Source organism: Geotrypetes seraphini, chromosome 8, assembly GCF_902459505.1.
Source record: "Geotrypetes seraphini chromosome 8, aGeoSer1.1, whole genome shotgun sequence".
Lineage (NCBI taxonomy): Eukaryota > Metazoa > Chordata > Amphibia > Gymnophiona > Dermophiidae > Geotrypetes > Geotrypetes seraphini.
This window is the reverse complement of record NC_047091.1, coordinates 35,286,733-35,305,426: the sequence shown is the minus strand read 5'-3', so window position 1 is coordinate 35,305,426 and position 18,694 is coordinate 35,286,733. Positions and strand designations below refer to the sequence as shown.

At 45.3% G+C, this 18,694-nt stretch overlaps 1 protein-coding gene across 1 annotated transcript in view; it reads left to right on the top strand.

Annotated features, from left to right (window-relative positions):
- The window catches only part of PAFAH2 (platelet activating factor acetylhydrolase 2), a 55,036-nt gene extending 36,767 nt beyond the window's left edge, over positions 1-18,269 (top strand). The window contains exons 6-11 of the mRNA XM_033955631.1: positions 2,107-2,248; positions 5,118-5,231; positions 6,595-6,686; positions 14,814-14,984; positions 16,548-16,696; positions 17,550-18,269. Coding sequence (XP_033811522.1) covers positions 2,107-2,248; positions 5,118-5,231; positions 6,595-6,686; positions 14,814-14,984; positions 16,548-16,696; positions 17,550-17,644 — 763 coding nt within the window. The 3' untranslated portion in view covers positions 17,645-18,269. The remainder of the gene's footprint in view (positions 1-2,106; positions 2,249-5,117; positions 5,232-6,594; positions 6,687-14,813; positions 14,985-16,547; positions 16,697-17,549) is intronic.
- Positions 18,270-18,694: the final 425 nt, after the last annotated feature.

The following is an 18,694-nucleotide window of genomic DNA, read 5'->3' as shown; positions in this document are numbered from 1 at the left end:
TTTAGTCTTGCGTACCGATTTACCAGACCGAGTGGAGACGGTACCAGGGGAATGTAGTACGGTACGGGGTTCAGAGAACAGTACCGGTTCCGACCCCGTAGGAGTAGCACGCCGTTTTGGTTCTGCTGACAGAACAGGCATGGACAAAGATTTTTGTGGTGCCGAAACAGTCGATGCCAATAACAGAGGCTGTTCGACAGACGGCACCGAAGGCTCAGTCGGTACCGACACTGGAAGGTTCGGAGACAATAGAGCCGGGAGCAACTGTTGGAGTTGCTGCGTAAGCTGGACCTGGAGGATAGAGGCAATGCGCTCATCCAACGTTGGTCCCGATGGCACCGGTACCGGTTTTTTCTTGCTCGGTACCTTCGGTGCCGCTCGACGCTCGGGTGAAGTCGATGCCGATGAAGAGGCCGAGACTTCAATGGGAGCGGAGCGTTTACGGGGCCGGCGCTCAGTCTGCAGGACTTGGCTCACTGCATGCTCGACTGGCTGGCCTAGAACAGTAGGGGAAGGCTTCTTAGCCGGCTTACCTACAGGAGTCGACACCGACGATGGATCTGGCGGTGCCGAGGTAGTCGGAGTCGATTTGGAGGAAGTCGTCAACGTCGATACCGGTGCAACTTCCATAGCGGTACCAAAAAGGATCCGCTGCTGAATTTGTCTATTTTTTAAAGTTCTTTTTTGTAAAGAACTACAGCGGGTGCAGGTATCAGCCCTATGGTCCGGACCCAGACACTGGAGGCACCACTTGTGTGGGTCGGAAAGGGAGATAGGGCGTGCACACCGCTGACACTTTTTGAAACCCGGTGACGGGGGCATGAAGGGAAATACTGCTGTAGCAAAATCGAAGCCCGAGGCTTCGATGGTGCCAACAGGCCCCGCCGGGTCAGATTCGACAAAAAAAAATGAAAAATAAGAATTTTTTTTTTTTTTTTTTTACACAAAAGGTAAAAAAGAAGGAAAGAAATAAAATATGAAGAGAAAATTACGCGCGAGCGGGAAGGCAAGTGAAATAGAAAAAAACTTCCAACAGCCGTTGGAAACACGCGTCTTCTTAGCTCCGCGGAATTAAGAAAACTGGGGACCGCGCGCCTCTGTCGGGCGGGAAGGCACTCGCGCACGCGCGGTGCGGCCTAGCTAGAACTTTCTAAAGTTCTTAGAGTGCAATCACTCTAAAATTGTCCGTACCGGGGCTCCGTCGGTGCCGTCACCCATCAGTCAAGAATATGCTGCCTGCTTGTCCTGGGATAATAACAAGATTCTAGAATCTCAAAGAGTAGCAACATTCCATGCCACCGATTAAGGAAAAAGTTGAATTTGTGGTTCGTTGAGTTAGTGTCGCTCTCAAGACCTATTGTTTTGCTTTGACAGCAGCTGCTCTTTGTTGCCCCCAGAAGCTGCTGCCCTAGGCAACTACCTAGTGTTGTCTAATGGTTGGTCCAGCCCTTAGAATACCATATGGACCTTGTAGAAGTTGTTCATTCCAAAAGTGTGAAAAGAGAAAAGGGCAAACACAAAAATAAGAAAAAGGACCAGAGATCACAAGGTTCATTCTAAAAAGGACTTCCCTCAAAGTTCCATTTGAGGCACTAGGTACCACGCAGTTTGTTTCATCCTTCATAGGGCCTCTGAGGAAGGTTAAGTTTAGTTGAAACACGGACTGTTTCTCACATTGTGAGCATCAAACATCAGTGATGTATATTTTGTACCTGATATGATGAATTCTAAAGTTGTTTTTACCTGATTATTTGAATAAACAATACTTTGGATCTCCAGAGACTTGTGTTCCTCCTTGAGCTTTTCGAAAAGAGAAAAGGGACCTGGGAAGATGAACTTTTGAATAAGGTTTTATGTAAATTTCATAATTACTTATGTAAACCACTGTGAACATCATGGCGGTATACAAATAAAGACTGCAAGACCATTAATGCCGTAGTCGAGGTAAGTTATCTGGGAGGGTCAGTAGTCTGTTCCTGGCTCTCTATTCCCCTTTCCAGTTGTTAGCTCATTGCTGAGTGGATGTGCATTTATTACTCTTTGCGCCTTTGTTTTTAATAACTCTTCCTTCAAACTCTACTCTAAGTCATCATCTCCTTCCTCTAGAGACCGTTCAGCCTCTGCTACGTATTTTTATAAGGCAGAATCGCTTGGGAGTGACTGTCCTCAAGCTCCCCTTGAGAAGGAGTGGATTGCTTTCCAAAAGATGCAAGCAGGACAGAAGGAGTTTCACCTACGAAATTCCCAGGTACTGTGGAGTTGGGAAGACATCAGACAAAAGCCAGTGGGCGTGGCAGAGACAGCGGTCTACAGCAGCATGGGGAAGGGATTTTTGGTTTAGCTCATGCCTTTTTTTAGCTGTAGCTCAAAGTGAGTTACATTCAGATACAGCGGGTATTTTCCTGTCTCCAGAGGGCCCGATATTCAAAGGACTTTGGCCTCTATGAAAATTTACTAGGGCTTAGAGCGGTGTCTCTCAAACTGTGTGTCCCGAAGAGATTCCGGGTGTGCCATCAGAGATTCCAGAATTTTACTTTATTTTAAAAGATTCCCTTCCTAAGTATACACTAGAATAGATGACATATACAAAAGTCTGTCAATATTATGAGCGTCTGTGTGCGTAAGGATACAACCGACCGGATAAGCATCATTCTTTGACGCGATTGGTCCTTGAAAACTAACGGCAAGTAATTTTGGTTTTATTTTTTGTGCAGTAGTTATCCTAACTCGAGCAACAAAGCAACCAAAGCTTTGCTACCGTTTGGATCTTCTTACCTTAGCGGTTATTAGCGCAGGGAGCTGCGCTGCTTTTGACACTCATAGAGGTCACTGATTTTTTTCAGCACTAGGTTTGTAAAATAGGCAAATGAATGGTAGGCCTACATTTGTAAGTATAAATTTAAATTCCCAAACTAAAATGTATTTCCAGCTCAAAATGTAGACTCTTCAATTTTGTCTGAAGGGAGCCAAAATATAAGTAAGATTTGTCTGAAGGGCTGAGCTAGTGGCGGATTAAGTGGGATTTGAACAGGGTTCCCCTGGTTCTCAGCCTTCTGCTCTAACCATTAGACATGATTTTGATAGGATCTAGTGGAAAGGGCCTAGATAGAGCCACAAAACCCAAATCCGTTTGCTCATTTATAGAAGTGCATGCTCTCATTTCCATTTCATTCTGCATGTGTAGTATTTTTTATGTGCATAAAATGAAGTGAAAATCCGTCTGCACGCTTTTACAAATTTGCATGTAACAGTGAGCTTGATGGTTTATTTATCGTGTGAATGCATTTACTTTTAGGTGCCTAAGTAAGAACTGGGGACTTAGATTTTTGAATGTAAAATTAGTTCTTCCTGATTTCTAAATGTAAATACTTAGGGCCATATTCTATATATGCCATCTAAAAAATTAGCACTGACCACTATTGCACTAAGCACGGTTTTATAAAAGTTAATGCGCTCCTTATGGAATCACACTTATGCGCTGGTATGCGTCATAACCTTTAGGCGCACTGATTTTATGCCACGGAAAACTTGGCCTAAATGCCTTGCCTAAGTGGTGCGCACATTGGCGCATAGGCAAAAACTTGCACATATCGTATATACTCGAATATAAGTTGAGACCCTGTTTGTCCTCCAAAAAAGGAGGAAAAATGGTTGTCTAGAATATAAGAATATTCAAGTGCCCTGCCCTCTCCCTGCCAAGCCCTTCTCTCCACTGTCAGGAACTGCACCCAGCAGCCTTTCTTCCCTCCCTTCCTCCCTCTCCCCCCCACCGCCCCGGTCAGGCTCTGCACCCAGCACTCTTCCTTCCCTCCCCTTTCAGGCACTGCACCCAGCACCATTCCCTCCCTTCCCTGTCAGACACTATACCCAGAACCCTTCCTTCCCCTGACAGACTCTGTCCCCTCCCTCCCAGGCTCTGCCCTCTCTCCCTGCCCTATTCTCATACCTCTGCCGATCCCTGGTGGAGGTGCGGCGGGTCCTCTGCCAATCCCTGGTGGAGGTGCAGTGGGCAGGAGCAAGTTTTCCGAACTCCTGCCCCGCTGCTAACCGGCTTCACAGATCCAGTTTGTTCAACTGAGCGGCACGAGCAGCAGCATGATTTGGCGCTGCTTCTAGGCGCCGAGCAGCTTCCTTACTAACTCCCGTGAATTCTCAGCAGAGGGAGGAGGAGGGGGGTAGAGCCTGGCGGCAGCAACGACAATGGCCTAAAAAATTCTGGGAGGGGCGTTGGCACAAATATAAACCAGGACCCTCATTTTTGGGCCAATTTTTTGGCCCAAAAATCCCGGTACCTCAAAACCACGCCCCTTTTAAATACTTTGTGCTATGTGCCTACCAAGTTGTGCGCATAACCTTTAATTCAATTAACATCATTTATGAGGTGTTGATTGCCCATTATTGGCGCCAATCAGGTCTGTCAATTAAGTTTAGTAAATTTCAGGATGTTTGGAGGCCATTGACAGAGTATTGTAATGAGTAGATATCATTTTTCCCTTAATAATACAATTGAAAATGAAGGGATAGGGAGGGAAGGCTTTCTTATTCTTTATTAAATACTTGAATTAATAGGAAGAATATATTGTATAATATAAGTGAATGCATATGAAATGGGAGGGATGGGAAGGGAGGGATAAATTTTATATATTTAAGATGTCTGTAATGGAAAATCAAGTGATGTTTTTAAGTTCAAATGTTATTTCCGGATACACTTGTAAGTTGTAAAAATGAATAAAGATTTTTTTTTTTAAATTAAGTTGTGCGCATACATCGTCTGTGCACCGATATACACATACAACTTTAGGTGACATATACAGAGTTTGGCCATTGAAGATTAGGTCGGGAAGCTCAGCGCAGATTGAGGTAGAAATTTGATGGCCAGCTGATCTATAAGTGCCTCCAATTTTGAAATGGCTCAGTTTGAATTTAGGGATCTCTTTCCAGTCAGAAGGCACCTAAATTCAGCTGAGAAGTCAGGAAGCTCGAGCCCTTTAAATGTCAAGCCTGTGTCTTCTTTTATAATGCTGTTCTTATGTTGCTGGTAAGAGGATTCTCTGGTAGTAAACTCTTTGTTTACCTGGGTTACCCAGAGGTAAAATCAAGCTGCCACCTCGTTGCAGGTTCATCAGAGGGCCAATGAATGTGTTCGAGTCCTGGGCCTCATGAGGGACATCGACAGTGGCAAAACGGTGACAAACATCTTACACTCGGGCTTTGAGCTTTCTGCACTGAAGGTATTTTAATCTATCTAATAGAGAGAGCAGTGATAAGGCAATTAGTGAGAAATAATGACTCTCATTGTACTGAAGGTTGATCTATGTTGTTTCCCTCAGCTCTCATCAGGAAAGGGTTGATTTGTTATTAGGGCCTTATGGTCATGCTCCACTTTGGCCTGAGAACTCTCAGGCCACGGTGGAGCATGTCCATAAGGCCCTAATAACAAATCAAATATAAAATGTGGCTTCAGGGAAAAAAAACCCAGGTTGAACAAGTCTGATCTAAGCAGTTTGACCTTGCTAGCACTTTTCCAGGCTGTGACATGACCAGACTCTACTCCCTCCCCCCCCCCCCCCGATGCTGTAAAACAAGGCACTTTTAGGTGCCAAAGTAAGAACTATCAGGAAGAACTAATTTTACATTAAAAAATCTAAGTCCCCAGTTCTTACTTTGGCACCTAAAAGTGCCTTGTTTTACAGCATCGGGGGGGGGGGGGGGGGGAGTAGAGTCTGGTCATGTCACAGCCTGGAAGAGTGCTAGCAAGGTCAAACTACTTAGGTCAGGCTTGTTCAACCTGGGTTTTTTTTCCCTGAAGCCACATTTTATATTTTGTAACATTTGGAATGCTAAGACACATCTGTGTGCACATACTCGCACTCTCTCTCTCAGAGCCTTCACCCAACCTTTTTCTTTGTCCCCTGTACACCCCCACAGCCTTCACCCAATTTTTCTCTCATGTCCACCTCGTAGCCTTCACCCAGTCCCTTTCTTTTTCTGCCATGTACTCCTTCAGCTTCCATCCAGTTTTTCCCCTCACCTGGCTTCAGCAAAAGGATTTCTGCTTCTCTGCCGTGACTTGGCTCCCTGCAAGCTTGAGCCATGCTGGAAGTTCAGGTTGGTCTCGCGGTTTCAAGTCTTGCGAGACTTAAAACCATGACACCAGACCAAACGTCTGGCACTGCGACTTAGCTCCCTGTAAGATTGGTCTTGCGGTTTCAAGTCTCACAAAACTTGAAACCACAAGACCAATTCAAACTCCTGGCGCTATGCAGCCCAAGCTTTCAGAGAGCCGAGCCGCAGTGGGGAAGATTCTGAGGTCAGGAAGTATCAGTTGTCAGACAGGGTTCTGGCCTGCAGGCAATAAGTTGGATAAACCTGCAGTTTAACTTGGTCTTAGCCTGTGCAGAGAGGAGAAATACGACCGTCATTATATTGAACATCTCAAGATGTTCTTCCATCTTGTGAAACTGATAACTTCCCCGTGGTTTTGTGTGGAGGTGAGAGAGCTGACCGGATGGGGCATTCATTCTCTGTATGAAGAGAGAGTCTGTAAATAAAGCTTCAAAGATCAGCTCTTCAAACTTTTCATCATCTTCACAGAACAGCATTGATCTGGATAAAGTTGCCATAATGGGCCACTCTTTTGGTGGTGCGACAGCCCTGCTGGCTCTGATAAAAGATGACCTGTTTAAGTGAGTATCGAAGCTGCGGTTTGGGCTTTGTTCCTTATGCAAGACATGCAACACAATAGCAACTTGCAGATCTTCCTGGATTTTCCCATTTTTCTCCTAATTGTAAGACAGGTATTCTACCGAAGTACGTACCTGTGGCACCAGCCAGCCCCGAATTTTCAGAGGCAAGCTTCACAGGGAGTTTTTTTGTGGAAATGTTGCTTTCAGGTCTGCGGATACTTCAGTATAATACATGTCTGTGGAGTTAAAAATGACCCTTCGTGGGTTAGAATGGGGTGTGATGTAAAACACCCACTCAGTTAGCTATACACATTTAGTTATTTTAAGGTTATTGGTTCCCGAGATTCTACCAGTTAGCCAGCAATATTTTTTTTTAATATTTAAATATTTATTTCAATTTTTCAAATTATACAACTATCAGTATACAGCATTCTTCAGTCACTGCATTAACAAAGTCAACAACTATTAACAAGGCTCATCACAGAAAAATGCTCTTGCTCCACACTAAATGCGCCCCAATCCCCCCTTCCACCCTAACCCCCCCCCCCGCAACACACACTTCCCCATCATCCTACCCCTAGTAGACCCCCCCTCAGAACCCCTCCCATCATCCAATGAGCAGACCAGGCAGAAGTGACCGAGGATACTCTATAAAGAATCCAACAGGTCTCTAATTTTGATCCAAGTTACAGATCGTGTCAGGAACTTATGGCGACGAGTAGCCACTGCCATCTCCATCCTCCCAATGGACAAAATTCTAGTCTTCCAATCTGATAATAAGGGTGCAGCAGTGTTTTTCCAGTGGTTAGCTATGAGGCATTTGGCAGTAGCCAGACCCCAACGACGTAGTTTAGTCTGCCAAGGGTATTCTCTTTCATTAAAGAGCCCCAGAAGACACGACTGAGGAGACACCTCTACCAGATCTCCAAGCAGGGAGGTCAAAGTACTTGCCACCTCTGTCCAAAATGGACCAAGAACCACACAATCCCACCATATGTGTAGGAAGGAACCCTCGTGGATCCCACATCTCCAACAAGTAGCATTAACCCCGGGAAACATTTTGTGTAACCTCACTGGAGTATAGTACCATCTTGTCAGTACTTTGTAAGCATTTTCTTGGACCAGAGCACAAGTAGAAGCCCAGGATACCTCCCTACAGATAGCTTCCCACTGTGCAGTAGTGAAGAAAAACCCTAGATCTCGCTCCCAGTGTTTCTGAAAGGAAAATTGTACAGTTAAGTGACCTCTCCAATATTGGTACAACACTGAAAGGGGTCGGGGCACCTGCCGAAGCAGCAACCAGAGATTCTCAAGAGATTCCTGCTCAATGCTCAAAGGCCTTCCCCAACCCTGAGCCTGCATGAAGTGTCGGATCTGAAAATAGGCCAAATAGTCCCGGTCCGGTAAGTTATATTTCTGCTGGAGCATGGCAAAGGGCAATATCCCGGTAGTTCCCAACAAATCCCGAAACACCCTCAATCCACTCTGGGCCCATCTATGAAAAACCCTATTATCTCTCCCAGCCTGAAATTTAGGTTCAAATTGTATCGGAGCCAAAGAAGAAATCAATGTACCTTTACCCAACCGAGCCCGAGCTTGACTCCACACCTTAGCCAAGTGTTGTACAAATGGATTAGGTATACCTTGGATCCACGAGCTAGGGGACCCAGAGACCCAAAGTCTATGTTTCAACCTCAATCCGCCCCCTGAGGTCTGTTCGAGCATAACCCCGTTTTTATATTCTCCCAAGTCCCACTCGAGGATCATTTTCATCTGAGCTGATTGATAATACCATTCCAGATTCGGGAGTCCCCTCCCACCCTCAGTTCTAGCCGCCCAAAGCACCGTTTGGGATATCCTAGGAGACTTTCGTTGCCAAATAAAACTGCGCAGTTCCTTCCCTAACCCCCGGAGCTCCCGAGCTGGAACCCGCACTGGTAATGTCTGGAACAGGAACAGCAACCTTGGAAGCACATTCATTTTAACTAAAGCAATCCTGCCCCACCAACTTAACCAAAGGCCATGCCACCTTTGCAAGTCAGCTCTTATTCGACGGTAAAGGGGTTGGTAGTTCTTCTCGTAAAGTAGGGTTATATCTTTGGGTATATAGATGCCTAAATATTTAAGTCCAGAAGTTACCCATCTAAAAGGAAAACCACCCCGAATGTTCTCCACTTCCGTGGGCGTGAGAGTCAAATTCAAAACTTCCGTTTTATCCAGATTGATTTGGAACCCAGAGACTCCCCCATACGACCCAAAGAGTTGCACCAGGTGTGGAACGGAAACCTCCGGCCTTCCCACATAGAGTAAAATATCGTCAGCAAACAGCGCCACCCTGTGTTCAACTCCATTCATCTCAAATCCACGTAAGTCTGGATGATTCCGAATGCTCAACGCTAAAGGTTCAATAGAAAGAGCAAACAATAAAGGTGAAAGCGGGCACCCTTGTCTAGTCCCTCGACCAATAGAAAAAAAATCAGTATAAGATTGATTAATACGTAGACAAGCCCGCGGGTCCTTATAAAGAGCCCTAATCCATGTAATAAAGGTGTGGCCCAACCCCATGCGGTCCATCACATCCCAAAGAAATTCCCATAGCACCCTGTCAAAAGCCTTGTCCGCGTCTACTGACATCAATACCGATTTATCTGACTGAAGGCCCGCTCCCCATAGCAGATTAAGGGTCCGCCTAATATTATCGCTCACCTGTCTACGCTGTATAAATCCTGCCTGATCCTGGTGAATTATTGATGGCAGTACTTTACCCAGGCGCAAAGCAAGCACTTTGGCTAAGATTTTAGCATCTAGATTCAGCAGTGAAATAGGTCTGTAGGACCCACATAACAAAGAGTCTCTCCCTGGCTTTAAAAGCAAAGTAACCCCAGCCTCCCCCATAGTATTCGGAAGACTGGATCCCTGTGGGATCCCATTCGCCACTCGCGCCAGAAGTGGCCCCAACTGTCCTGAAAATTGTTTATAAAAACACCCAGTATACCCATCTAGTCCCGGTGATTTCCCATTCTTCAACTTCTTAATTACTCCCAAAATTTCCGCCACTGTAACTGGTTCTTGTAAATACGCTTGGTCCGCCGCTGATAGTCGCGGCAAAGGAATGGAGTCCAGAAAAGCAGCCTGAACTTCCTGATCTACCAGATCCGGTTTACTATACAGTTCAGAATAAAACGCCAAGAACTCCCGTCTAATCTCCGAGTCCACCACCTGTATATCCCCCCTCTGTACCCCCCGTATCCGTGTTATAGTTGCTCTATTCTGCCTTATTTTAATATATCTAGCCAATTGAGCTCCCGCCTTATTACTATGTTCGTAAATTTGAAGTCGGAAACGTGCTCGCATCCTATCAATTTCATCCACCTGAAGTTGGTATAATTCATCTCTCACCCTCTGTAACTGGATCAATACCTGTGTATCCCGGGATCCCTGATGGGTCCTCTCCAGTAGAGACAACCTCTGGCGCAACTGGAGGAATCTCTGGGTTCTGTATCGTTTGAATCTGGCCCCCCATTTGATAAGTTCCCCACGCACCACTGCTTTTAAGGCGTCCCACAATACAGCATCAGTAACTTCCCCATTATCATTCTGTGTTAAATAGTCTGTTATCGTGTGTTCCACCGCTGCGTGCACCACTGGAGAGCCTAAAAGAGACTCATTAAGCCTCCAGTATCTGCGCCCCCCCCCGATCCAGCATCCCAGTGCAGGCCACCCAGACAGGTGCATGGTCAGAAATATGCATCGGCTCTATCTCAGCTCGGGAGATCCCTCCCATCTGATTGCGATGAGTCCACAACCCATCCAGTCTAGTATAGGTATTTTGAGCATGAGAATAAAATGTATACGATTTCTGTGATCCATGTAGAAAGCGCCAACAATCCACTAAACCCAATGAAGTCATCAATTTGCCTAGTGCCCTAGCTGGACTTTTCAGGGATTTACGCCCCCCGCCCGAATGGTCCAACACTGGATCTGGCGGAACATTAAAGTCACCCCCCAAGTAGATAGCCCCTCTAACGAAAGATCTCAAGTTAGATTGAAGGCCCTTAAAAAAAGCCACTTGAGCTGAGCATGGCCCGTAAATATTAATAATTGTCACCTGTTGGCCCTGCAGCACTCCCTGCAGAGCTAAGCAACGCCCTCCTTTGTCCCGATATATGTTATCCACTTGAAGGCCCAACCCTTTTCTCACCAGAATGGCCAGCCCACCTGCCCTTTTAGTAGCATTCTCACTTTGATGCGTCCAGATTAAGTCAAATTGTGGTCTTTGAAGCAGACCAACATCACGGGGTCTCAAATGTGTCTCTTGTAACAGACAGATATCCCAGTTCATACGTGTTAACTCCCGAAACACCATGCTCCTTTTACCAGGACTATTCAGCCCATTGACATTCCAGGATCCAATGAGAATCTCCGGTTCCTTATCCCTTACCTGCTGCCTGGTCTGCTCCCTCCGTCTAGCCATTCCCCTCCCACCCCCCTCCCCCCTCCAATTAGCTGATTTACCCAAATTGGAATCAGCCATTACTAGAAATGTACGTCATTTCAAAGAGGCTCATTTAGATTGCTTACATAGTCTCTACAGTCTCACAAGCCGTTTATACATTCAACCTTCCCCCCCCCCCCCTTCATAACTCTACATTCAGCAAACCTACATACTCTCTCAATAATAGCACAATAAGAAAACTTGGCTAAAACATAATCCCAAATCACAAGGAAAGAAGAGCATATGCAGGTGACCCTTAAAATGAAACAGCACAATACTAGGTAGACTAGTGAAAAACCTACTCCCAAATAATGGAATCAGTGCGAGGCATGTTACAGTGATACCTAAACTACTAAAGAATCCTTCAAACAAACAAAAGATCCACCCTCCACACCCACCCACCCCCATCATTCTCCTTTTCACAAGCAAACATGCAATCCAGGTGTTAAAACTAGAAAAGTAAATAAGAACCATTCAACAAGGTCTCAACAGGAGGGCAAAGCAGACACTTACAACCTCCTGCCCCAGATAATTCTACAACAACAAGCCCACAGTCTTTCTATCTCATAGAGAGATATCAAACGTAATCAGCCCCAGAACCATCAATTCCGGGTATGGGTCAGCAATTCAGGTGCCTGATGTGGAGGGCTGAGGAATCTCAGCAAGAGCCCCCATGTCCCTGCACGGTCTTCCATCCTCCGTCTCTGTCGAGCTCCGATTGCGGTCTACCACTGGTAATCTGCACCCCAAATCCTTCAATGCGATCCATGCATCTGCCAATGAATCCACCCGGCGATGTTTCCCATTCACTGTGATCAGCAGTCCAAATGGGAAGAGCCAGCGATATCGGTACCCCTCAGCTCGCATAAGTTGAGTAACTTCTTTAAAGGCACGCCGCTTTTGGAGGGTCACTGCCGCTAAGTCCTGGTATACCCCCACCTCTACTCCTTGCCACGTGAAGGTAGGATGACGCCGTGCAGCCTGGAGGATCCGTTCTTTGATCGGGAAGTCTCCAAAGCAAGCTATAATGTCTCTATTGGCCGTGCCTCGAGCTGGTCCTAGACTCCGATGGGCCCGTTGCAAAACTATAAGACTCCTGTCGGCCTGATCTTCTTCTCGCAGCAGGTCTGTACAAAAATCCTGGATCACTGATTTTGCATCCTTATATTGTTCTGTATCCGGAAACCCTTTAAAGCGCAAATTATGGCGCCGCGATCGGTTCTCTAAGTCCTCCACTTGGTTCTGCAGGACTTCAAGCTGGGATACCGCCCCATGCAAGTCTGTGGAGCAGCCCTGTACCGTGGATTCCACGTGAGTCAATCGGCTCTCAGTCTCCGTCACTCGAGTACCCAGCTCGCTCACTTCGGAGCGTATCTCCGCCAGAGCCACTCGAACATCCGAGCGTAGCCCCACCATTTCTTCTTTGAGTTCTCGAAACCATCTCTCCAAAGTCCCTTCCAGTAAACTTTCTCCCGATTCGGCGCCAGCCTGTGTGGATTCCGCTGATTTAGGCCCAGGTTGCTGCGCCATCTTAACAGAGGCCGATGGTGACTCCAGAGCATGCGACCTCGTTTTCACATTCACTGCGCTCGAGTATTGGAATTTCGCGAGCTTTTTCCTGCTCGCCATCCATTCACAGGTAGTATGCAGCTGTTACCAAACTCCCACTAGGCTGTAGAGAGGTTAGATTATACTGACGATATCGAGCCCCTCCGGAGCTCGAGACTTAAGCAGCCATACTTCTCCTTAGCCAGCAATATTACCAAAGCACCAAACAGGCTACAAAAAACACATAGCCCGAGTGCCACAAACAGAAAAAGAACAAAAGTGGAGAAAAAGACCTCAGCTAAGCTTCATGGGTCTAAAAAAACTCCACTCCTTTAAAAAAAAAAATAAATAAATAAAATTATATTTTGCATATCCTACAATTCTATGCGGATTACAAATTATTCAGGTACTCAAGCATTTTTCCCTAACTGTCCCGGCGGGCTCCCACTCTATCTAATGTATCTGGGGCAATGGGGATTAAGTGACTTGCCCAGGGTCACAAGGAACAGTGCAGGATTCGAATCCACAACCTCAGGGAGCCAAGGTTGTAGCTCTACAACCACCACCACACACTCCCATCACGCCTAACTGAAAATCAGGCTGACATTTAGGAGAAAACTCAAACACATCAATATCCAGCACTGAAAATATAAATAGCTCCAAGCACAAAAAAATCAAAAGACACTCTGTCAACAGCAATTCTTCCTTTCCAGATCCACCATGCTCTAAGAACCCAGATATCCAGTACTGACAGGGAAATTCCCCGTTTCGCCACAACAGCTGCAGCAGGGGTTAATATTTCAGCTGCATCTTGGGAGTTTGTGATTTATTGCTGATATGTTTCAGCGGACCTGCAAAGGATGAATTTAAGAGGGAAAAGGCTCAGGAGTAATATAAGGAAATACTTCTTTACAGAAACGGTGGTAGATGCATAGAATAGTCTCCTGGTAGAGGTGGTGGGGAGAAAGAATGTGTCTGAATTAATGAAAGCAAAGGACAGGAACATGAGATCTCTTAGGGAGAGAAGAAGTTAGGGGATTCTGCAGATGGGCAGACTGGATGGGCCATTTGGCCTTTATCTGCCATCATATTTCTATAAAGATGGCATTTTTAGCATAGTTTTTTCACCAGATTCATGTCAAAGCTTTTGCTCCCAATACTCTCAAAAGCAATAAGAAAATGATAAACTCCACTGCACTAGGAGATCACATCATATCATAGATTTTCAATTCTTTCATTTGGTTACATCAAGAATTAAGAAAAGTCCAGCTGCTCAAGGATGACTGACTTTCTGTGTGGAAGGTATCAACAAATAGGCTTCGGGGTCCAGTATTTGGTGATTCTGTTAGCAGTAAACCAATCACAACATATACTCTTATTTCCCTTTCACTGAAAGTGCTCAGAACCTTTTTGGTAAAGAGACCACAAACGAGGTCACACCAAGAAATGCGCCTCTCTCATTCAATCACAACACTTGAAATTTCCTCAGTCTTGAAAAACTCAATCCATCAATATTTTGTAGATATAGTATCTCAAGCACTTTACTGAAAATGGTTGAAAGAAGACTTGCGGGTTCTGACACGTTTTGCCAGACCGGCTTCCTCAGAGAACCCACTTCAACAAAATGCTTTAGTAGCCAAGTGATCTAATGTTCCATCTCCGGAGATGCGTCGGAACCCACAAATCATCTTTGGACCATTTTCAGTTAAGTGCATGAAATACAATGTCTACAGAATATTGATGGATTGCGTTTTTCAAGATTGAGGTTACTTCAAGTGCTGTGATTGAACGAGAGGAGTTCATTTAGGGGCATGACCCCGTTTGTGGTCTCTTTACCGAAAAGGTTCTGAGCATTTTCTGTGAAAGGGAAATGAGAGTATATGTTGGGTGATCTTTCTAATTTGATTGGTTTATTGCCTATTTTTTGAGTCACCCTAATGGGATAAGTTTACTTTTCCCAGCGTATATTTTGGGGGGATTCTGTTAACAGGACATCATATTTTGAATCTTCCAGGGCACACAGCTATGTCACGACCCACAGGTTTGGAAGCACTCCTATGCTGAATGGTTCTTTCTCATACTAGGTGCGCAGTAGCTCTTGATGCTTGGATGTTTCCGGTGAGGGATGATCTCTATTGTAAAATCCGGAAACCTGTGTTATTTATTAACACGGAGAAATTCCAGACTCTTGCCAGTGTGACCAAAATGAAGCGCCTGAGCTCCAGAAACAGCCAGACCAAAATAATCACTATTCTGTAAGTAAGCTTCTCTCCAGGTCTCTCTTTTCTCCCTACAAGCCAAATGCCTCTGTTTAAATCTAGATTCTCCAGCCTTGATCTCTGATGTGTATCTGTTAATAAGGAACCCTGCATCTGTTTCATCTCAATGAAGTTTCCATGCTTGTTAACACAGACTCGCCATTCCTGGTCTGTATCTAAAAAGATTTGCTCTTCCAAAATATGTATTCTGTCAGGCCACCTAGGTTCATGGCAATTAGGAGTCATGCATGATGTCATCCATTAAGATTCCAGTCATTTACTACCTCACTGCCAGTCACCACATCATGACGGTGCCCACAGCAAAGCCTTTCTGACACTCCCACATGACATCACCCTGCAGATGACCTAACTTACAGGGAGCCCCCAAGTTAAGAATAAGTTATGTTTTTAAAGCTGTTCTTAAGTCGGTTTTGTATGTAACTCAGAACTTGTAGATTTTAAGATTTTTGCTGCTTACTAGAGAATGATATGGGAAAAAAATTTGTCCCTGTCTCCGCCCCATCCCTGCGGACTCTATCCCCATCCCTGCCCTGTCTCCGTCCCCGCCCTGTCTCTGTCCTCGTAGACTCTGTCTAATCCCATCCACACAAGTCTTGAATAGCTATTTTATATTGAATGGCTATTGATCCTTGCAATGAAGAACACAGATCTAGCTCGTCGCTCATTCACACAGGAGCAGTGGCATAGCGAGGGTGGGTGGTGCCCCTCCCCCACGCTCTCACCTCCACACTCTCCTTTCCCACCCGCATCGCTTTCCTTCCCTTCCCCCAAGCTGCTGTAACACCAATGTCGGCTGTTCCTCTGACTTCACTTCCTAGGCGCGGGCCCAGGAAGTAATGTCAAAGGAAGAGCTGATGGCGCAACAGCAGCTTGGGGGTTGCTGCTCACGTCACGAACGTTACAGAGGTTCGGGAGAATGGAAGCAACGTGCATGTGTGGCAGTAGGGGGGGGCGGGGCAGAGGAAGGGTGCCTACGCCTTCACCAAGACGGCGCCCGGGGTGGACTGTCTCATGGCCTGCCCTCACTACACCACCACTGAATCAGTCAGTACCGCAGCAAAGACCTTTCCCTAATATCCAACAGTCCAGTGTCTCTCTGAATGGCCCCCACCAGCCAAGCAGCCTTATTCAGAAAGGCTCCTGCCATCATTACCAAAAAGGGACTTGCAAGACCCAGAAAGCTAATGTGCTCTAACAGAGATGTAGTAAACACAGTTTTCTGTCCAGCAGAAGATAACCCCAATGTCTAAAGCATTCAACATTGTGAAACAAGCGTTATACTTAATAGTTTAGGGAATTATCTAAGCAATCCAAAGACTAGTGTTTCTTTTCAATCCGTGTAGAAATACGCATCGGCAACCAAGTTGTACGTGATCTCTGTTCAATGGATTAATATTAATTTATAATCCTTGACAAGCCTTTGAAATGCTTGTTGACTTCAATGGTAATTACAATGCTCTCTTCTAAATGTGTAAACTTTATTGCAGTGCTCCTCTTCCTAGTTTACAAACTGCTTGGCTCTCTTGTTTTTGTTTCTAGAGGCTCTGTGCACCAGAGTCAAACTGATTTCACCTTCTTGGTGGGAGCTCTGCTAAGCAAGGTCTTTGAATCAAGGGGCACCATAGACCCGTTTGTGGGCCTGGAGGTCAACAACCAAGCATCACTGGCATTCCTTCAGAAACATCTTGGTAAGTGGAAGCAGTCTTTTTTTTTTTTTTAATAGTATATTTTATTAAATTTCAAAAAGAACCAAACAAATACAGAATACCACAGTGTACAAAGCACAAAAATAAGTACCAATATTCTTATCATATTTCACCAGGGTATACTGAAACCCACCCATCCACCCCCCTCTCAAAAGTCACACAAAACCAACCTAAGTCAATCCTCAATCCCCATTCCAGTGTGTCAGTAACAGAAAAAGTTAAACATTCAGCAAATGACTGCGAGCTCCGGGCGTCAGAGTAGTCCAAAAAGGTTCGGAAGCAGTCTTTAAACCCACAGAAAGCTGAAAATGAGTCAGGCAGTCCAGAAGAGCAAATCGTTAGGGTACAGAGTGATCAACTGTGAGTAGATTTGCACGGCTTAAAGAGCCAGAAGAAAACAGTTAGTTCAATTTCTGAAGAATATGAAATTCATAAACCTAATAGAATATTAGTTCTTAAACATACTTGTAGGGGAGGTTTGAGGAACGACTAAACAAATTATTTCTGAAATTTTGGAAAGATGAAGGCGTTAGTGGGTTTATTGAATTTGGACCCATACGAAACAACCAAGTTTTCAGTGGTAAATTTTATATTTGTGATACTTCACTAACCCACTTAATAACAAAGTGCGTGAGTGTATCTTACGGTTTACCCGAGTTAAGATAGCAGGATATCTCTTTTGTAATCTGCTCGATCATGAGTGTGATTGGAGCCCAAGTGGTATCGAGGGATAGGACACTGCAATCATAATACATCTCTTGCACTTTTCTTCCATGGTAGAATATGTTGGTTGAGCTGTCATCTCCTAACCTGCTCAGTTTTTGTCCCCATGTAGATCTGAAAGAGGAATTTCATCAGTGGAATGACCTGCTCGAAGGTATTGGCAAACATGTCATTCCAGAGGCTCCCTTTGTCCAGTCCAGCCTTTAACCAGTTGGAAATCTGAGATGCAAAGGGATGTCAAGCAGTCTGTTGGGGAGAGTGACGGTGCACTCTTGTTACTGTCCAGCCAATAATTCAGCCTGGAAATTAATCTATAATTGAACATAAAGCTCTGGATGTGCACGCAAACTATTTGAACTGTACCCAAACACAGTTTGACAACAACAGCTGGCCAGAAAGTGTATGAAACTGGAAAGAGAGTGTACCTCCTCCTGTCAGCAGCCACGCATGTGCAGACTTGGAGCAGATTGAAGAGCACTCATTTTCTGGTGATAGAGTCGGAACTAGCCAAAGATCCCATCCTTCAGCCATCAGAGCTGCATCGAGAGCACAGACATGGCCAGCATATGTATGTTTGGGCCTCGAGCAGGCTAGAGAGCACACACTCGTGCCATCAGAGCTGGCCAGAGAGTAATGGAGCTGATCAGAGATTACAAACTACACAGTGACTAAAGCTGGCGAGAGAGCACACTGCATGTATCAGTCACCTGAACTGGCCAAGAGTTCTTCCTCTGTGAAAACTGTGGTTTGGGGCTCAGAAAGTGCAGCAGTGATAGCATACAATGTATAGAAATATATTTTTTAATTCATTAAATGAATATATTGGAAAGTATTTTATCTAGTTTGGCAGCATTTATTAAACGGGACCCTTTTTATTTAACTTCTTAATTTCCCTGAACTCCCAAAACAATTGATCTAAGCTAAGCAAAATTCAGATTCCTTTCACCCTAGAGTCTGAAGAGAGATTTCAGCTCAGACAACTCGGTATATCAGTTGGGTTCAAATAGTTTATGAGGGTTCTGGTTTGGTCTCCCCTATGATCCCCCGTGTGAGCTCCGCTCAGCTGGCAAGTCCCTCCTTTCTGTGCTCTTCTCTTTGGCTGCCAACTCCAGACTCCATCTCTTCTGCCTTGCAGTGCAGTGCTTGGAACAAGCCATCCGAATCCCTACAGCGGGCTCCGTCTCTGGTGGTGTTCAAGGCCCAGTTAAAAGCCCACCTCTTTGAGAGTGCTTTTGACTCCTAACTCCTCTCACCTTG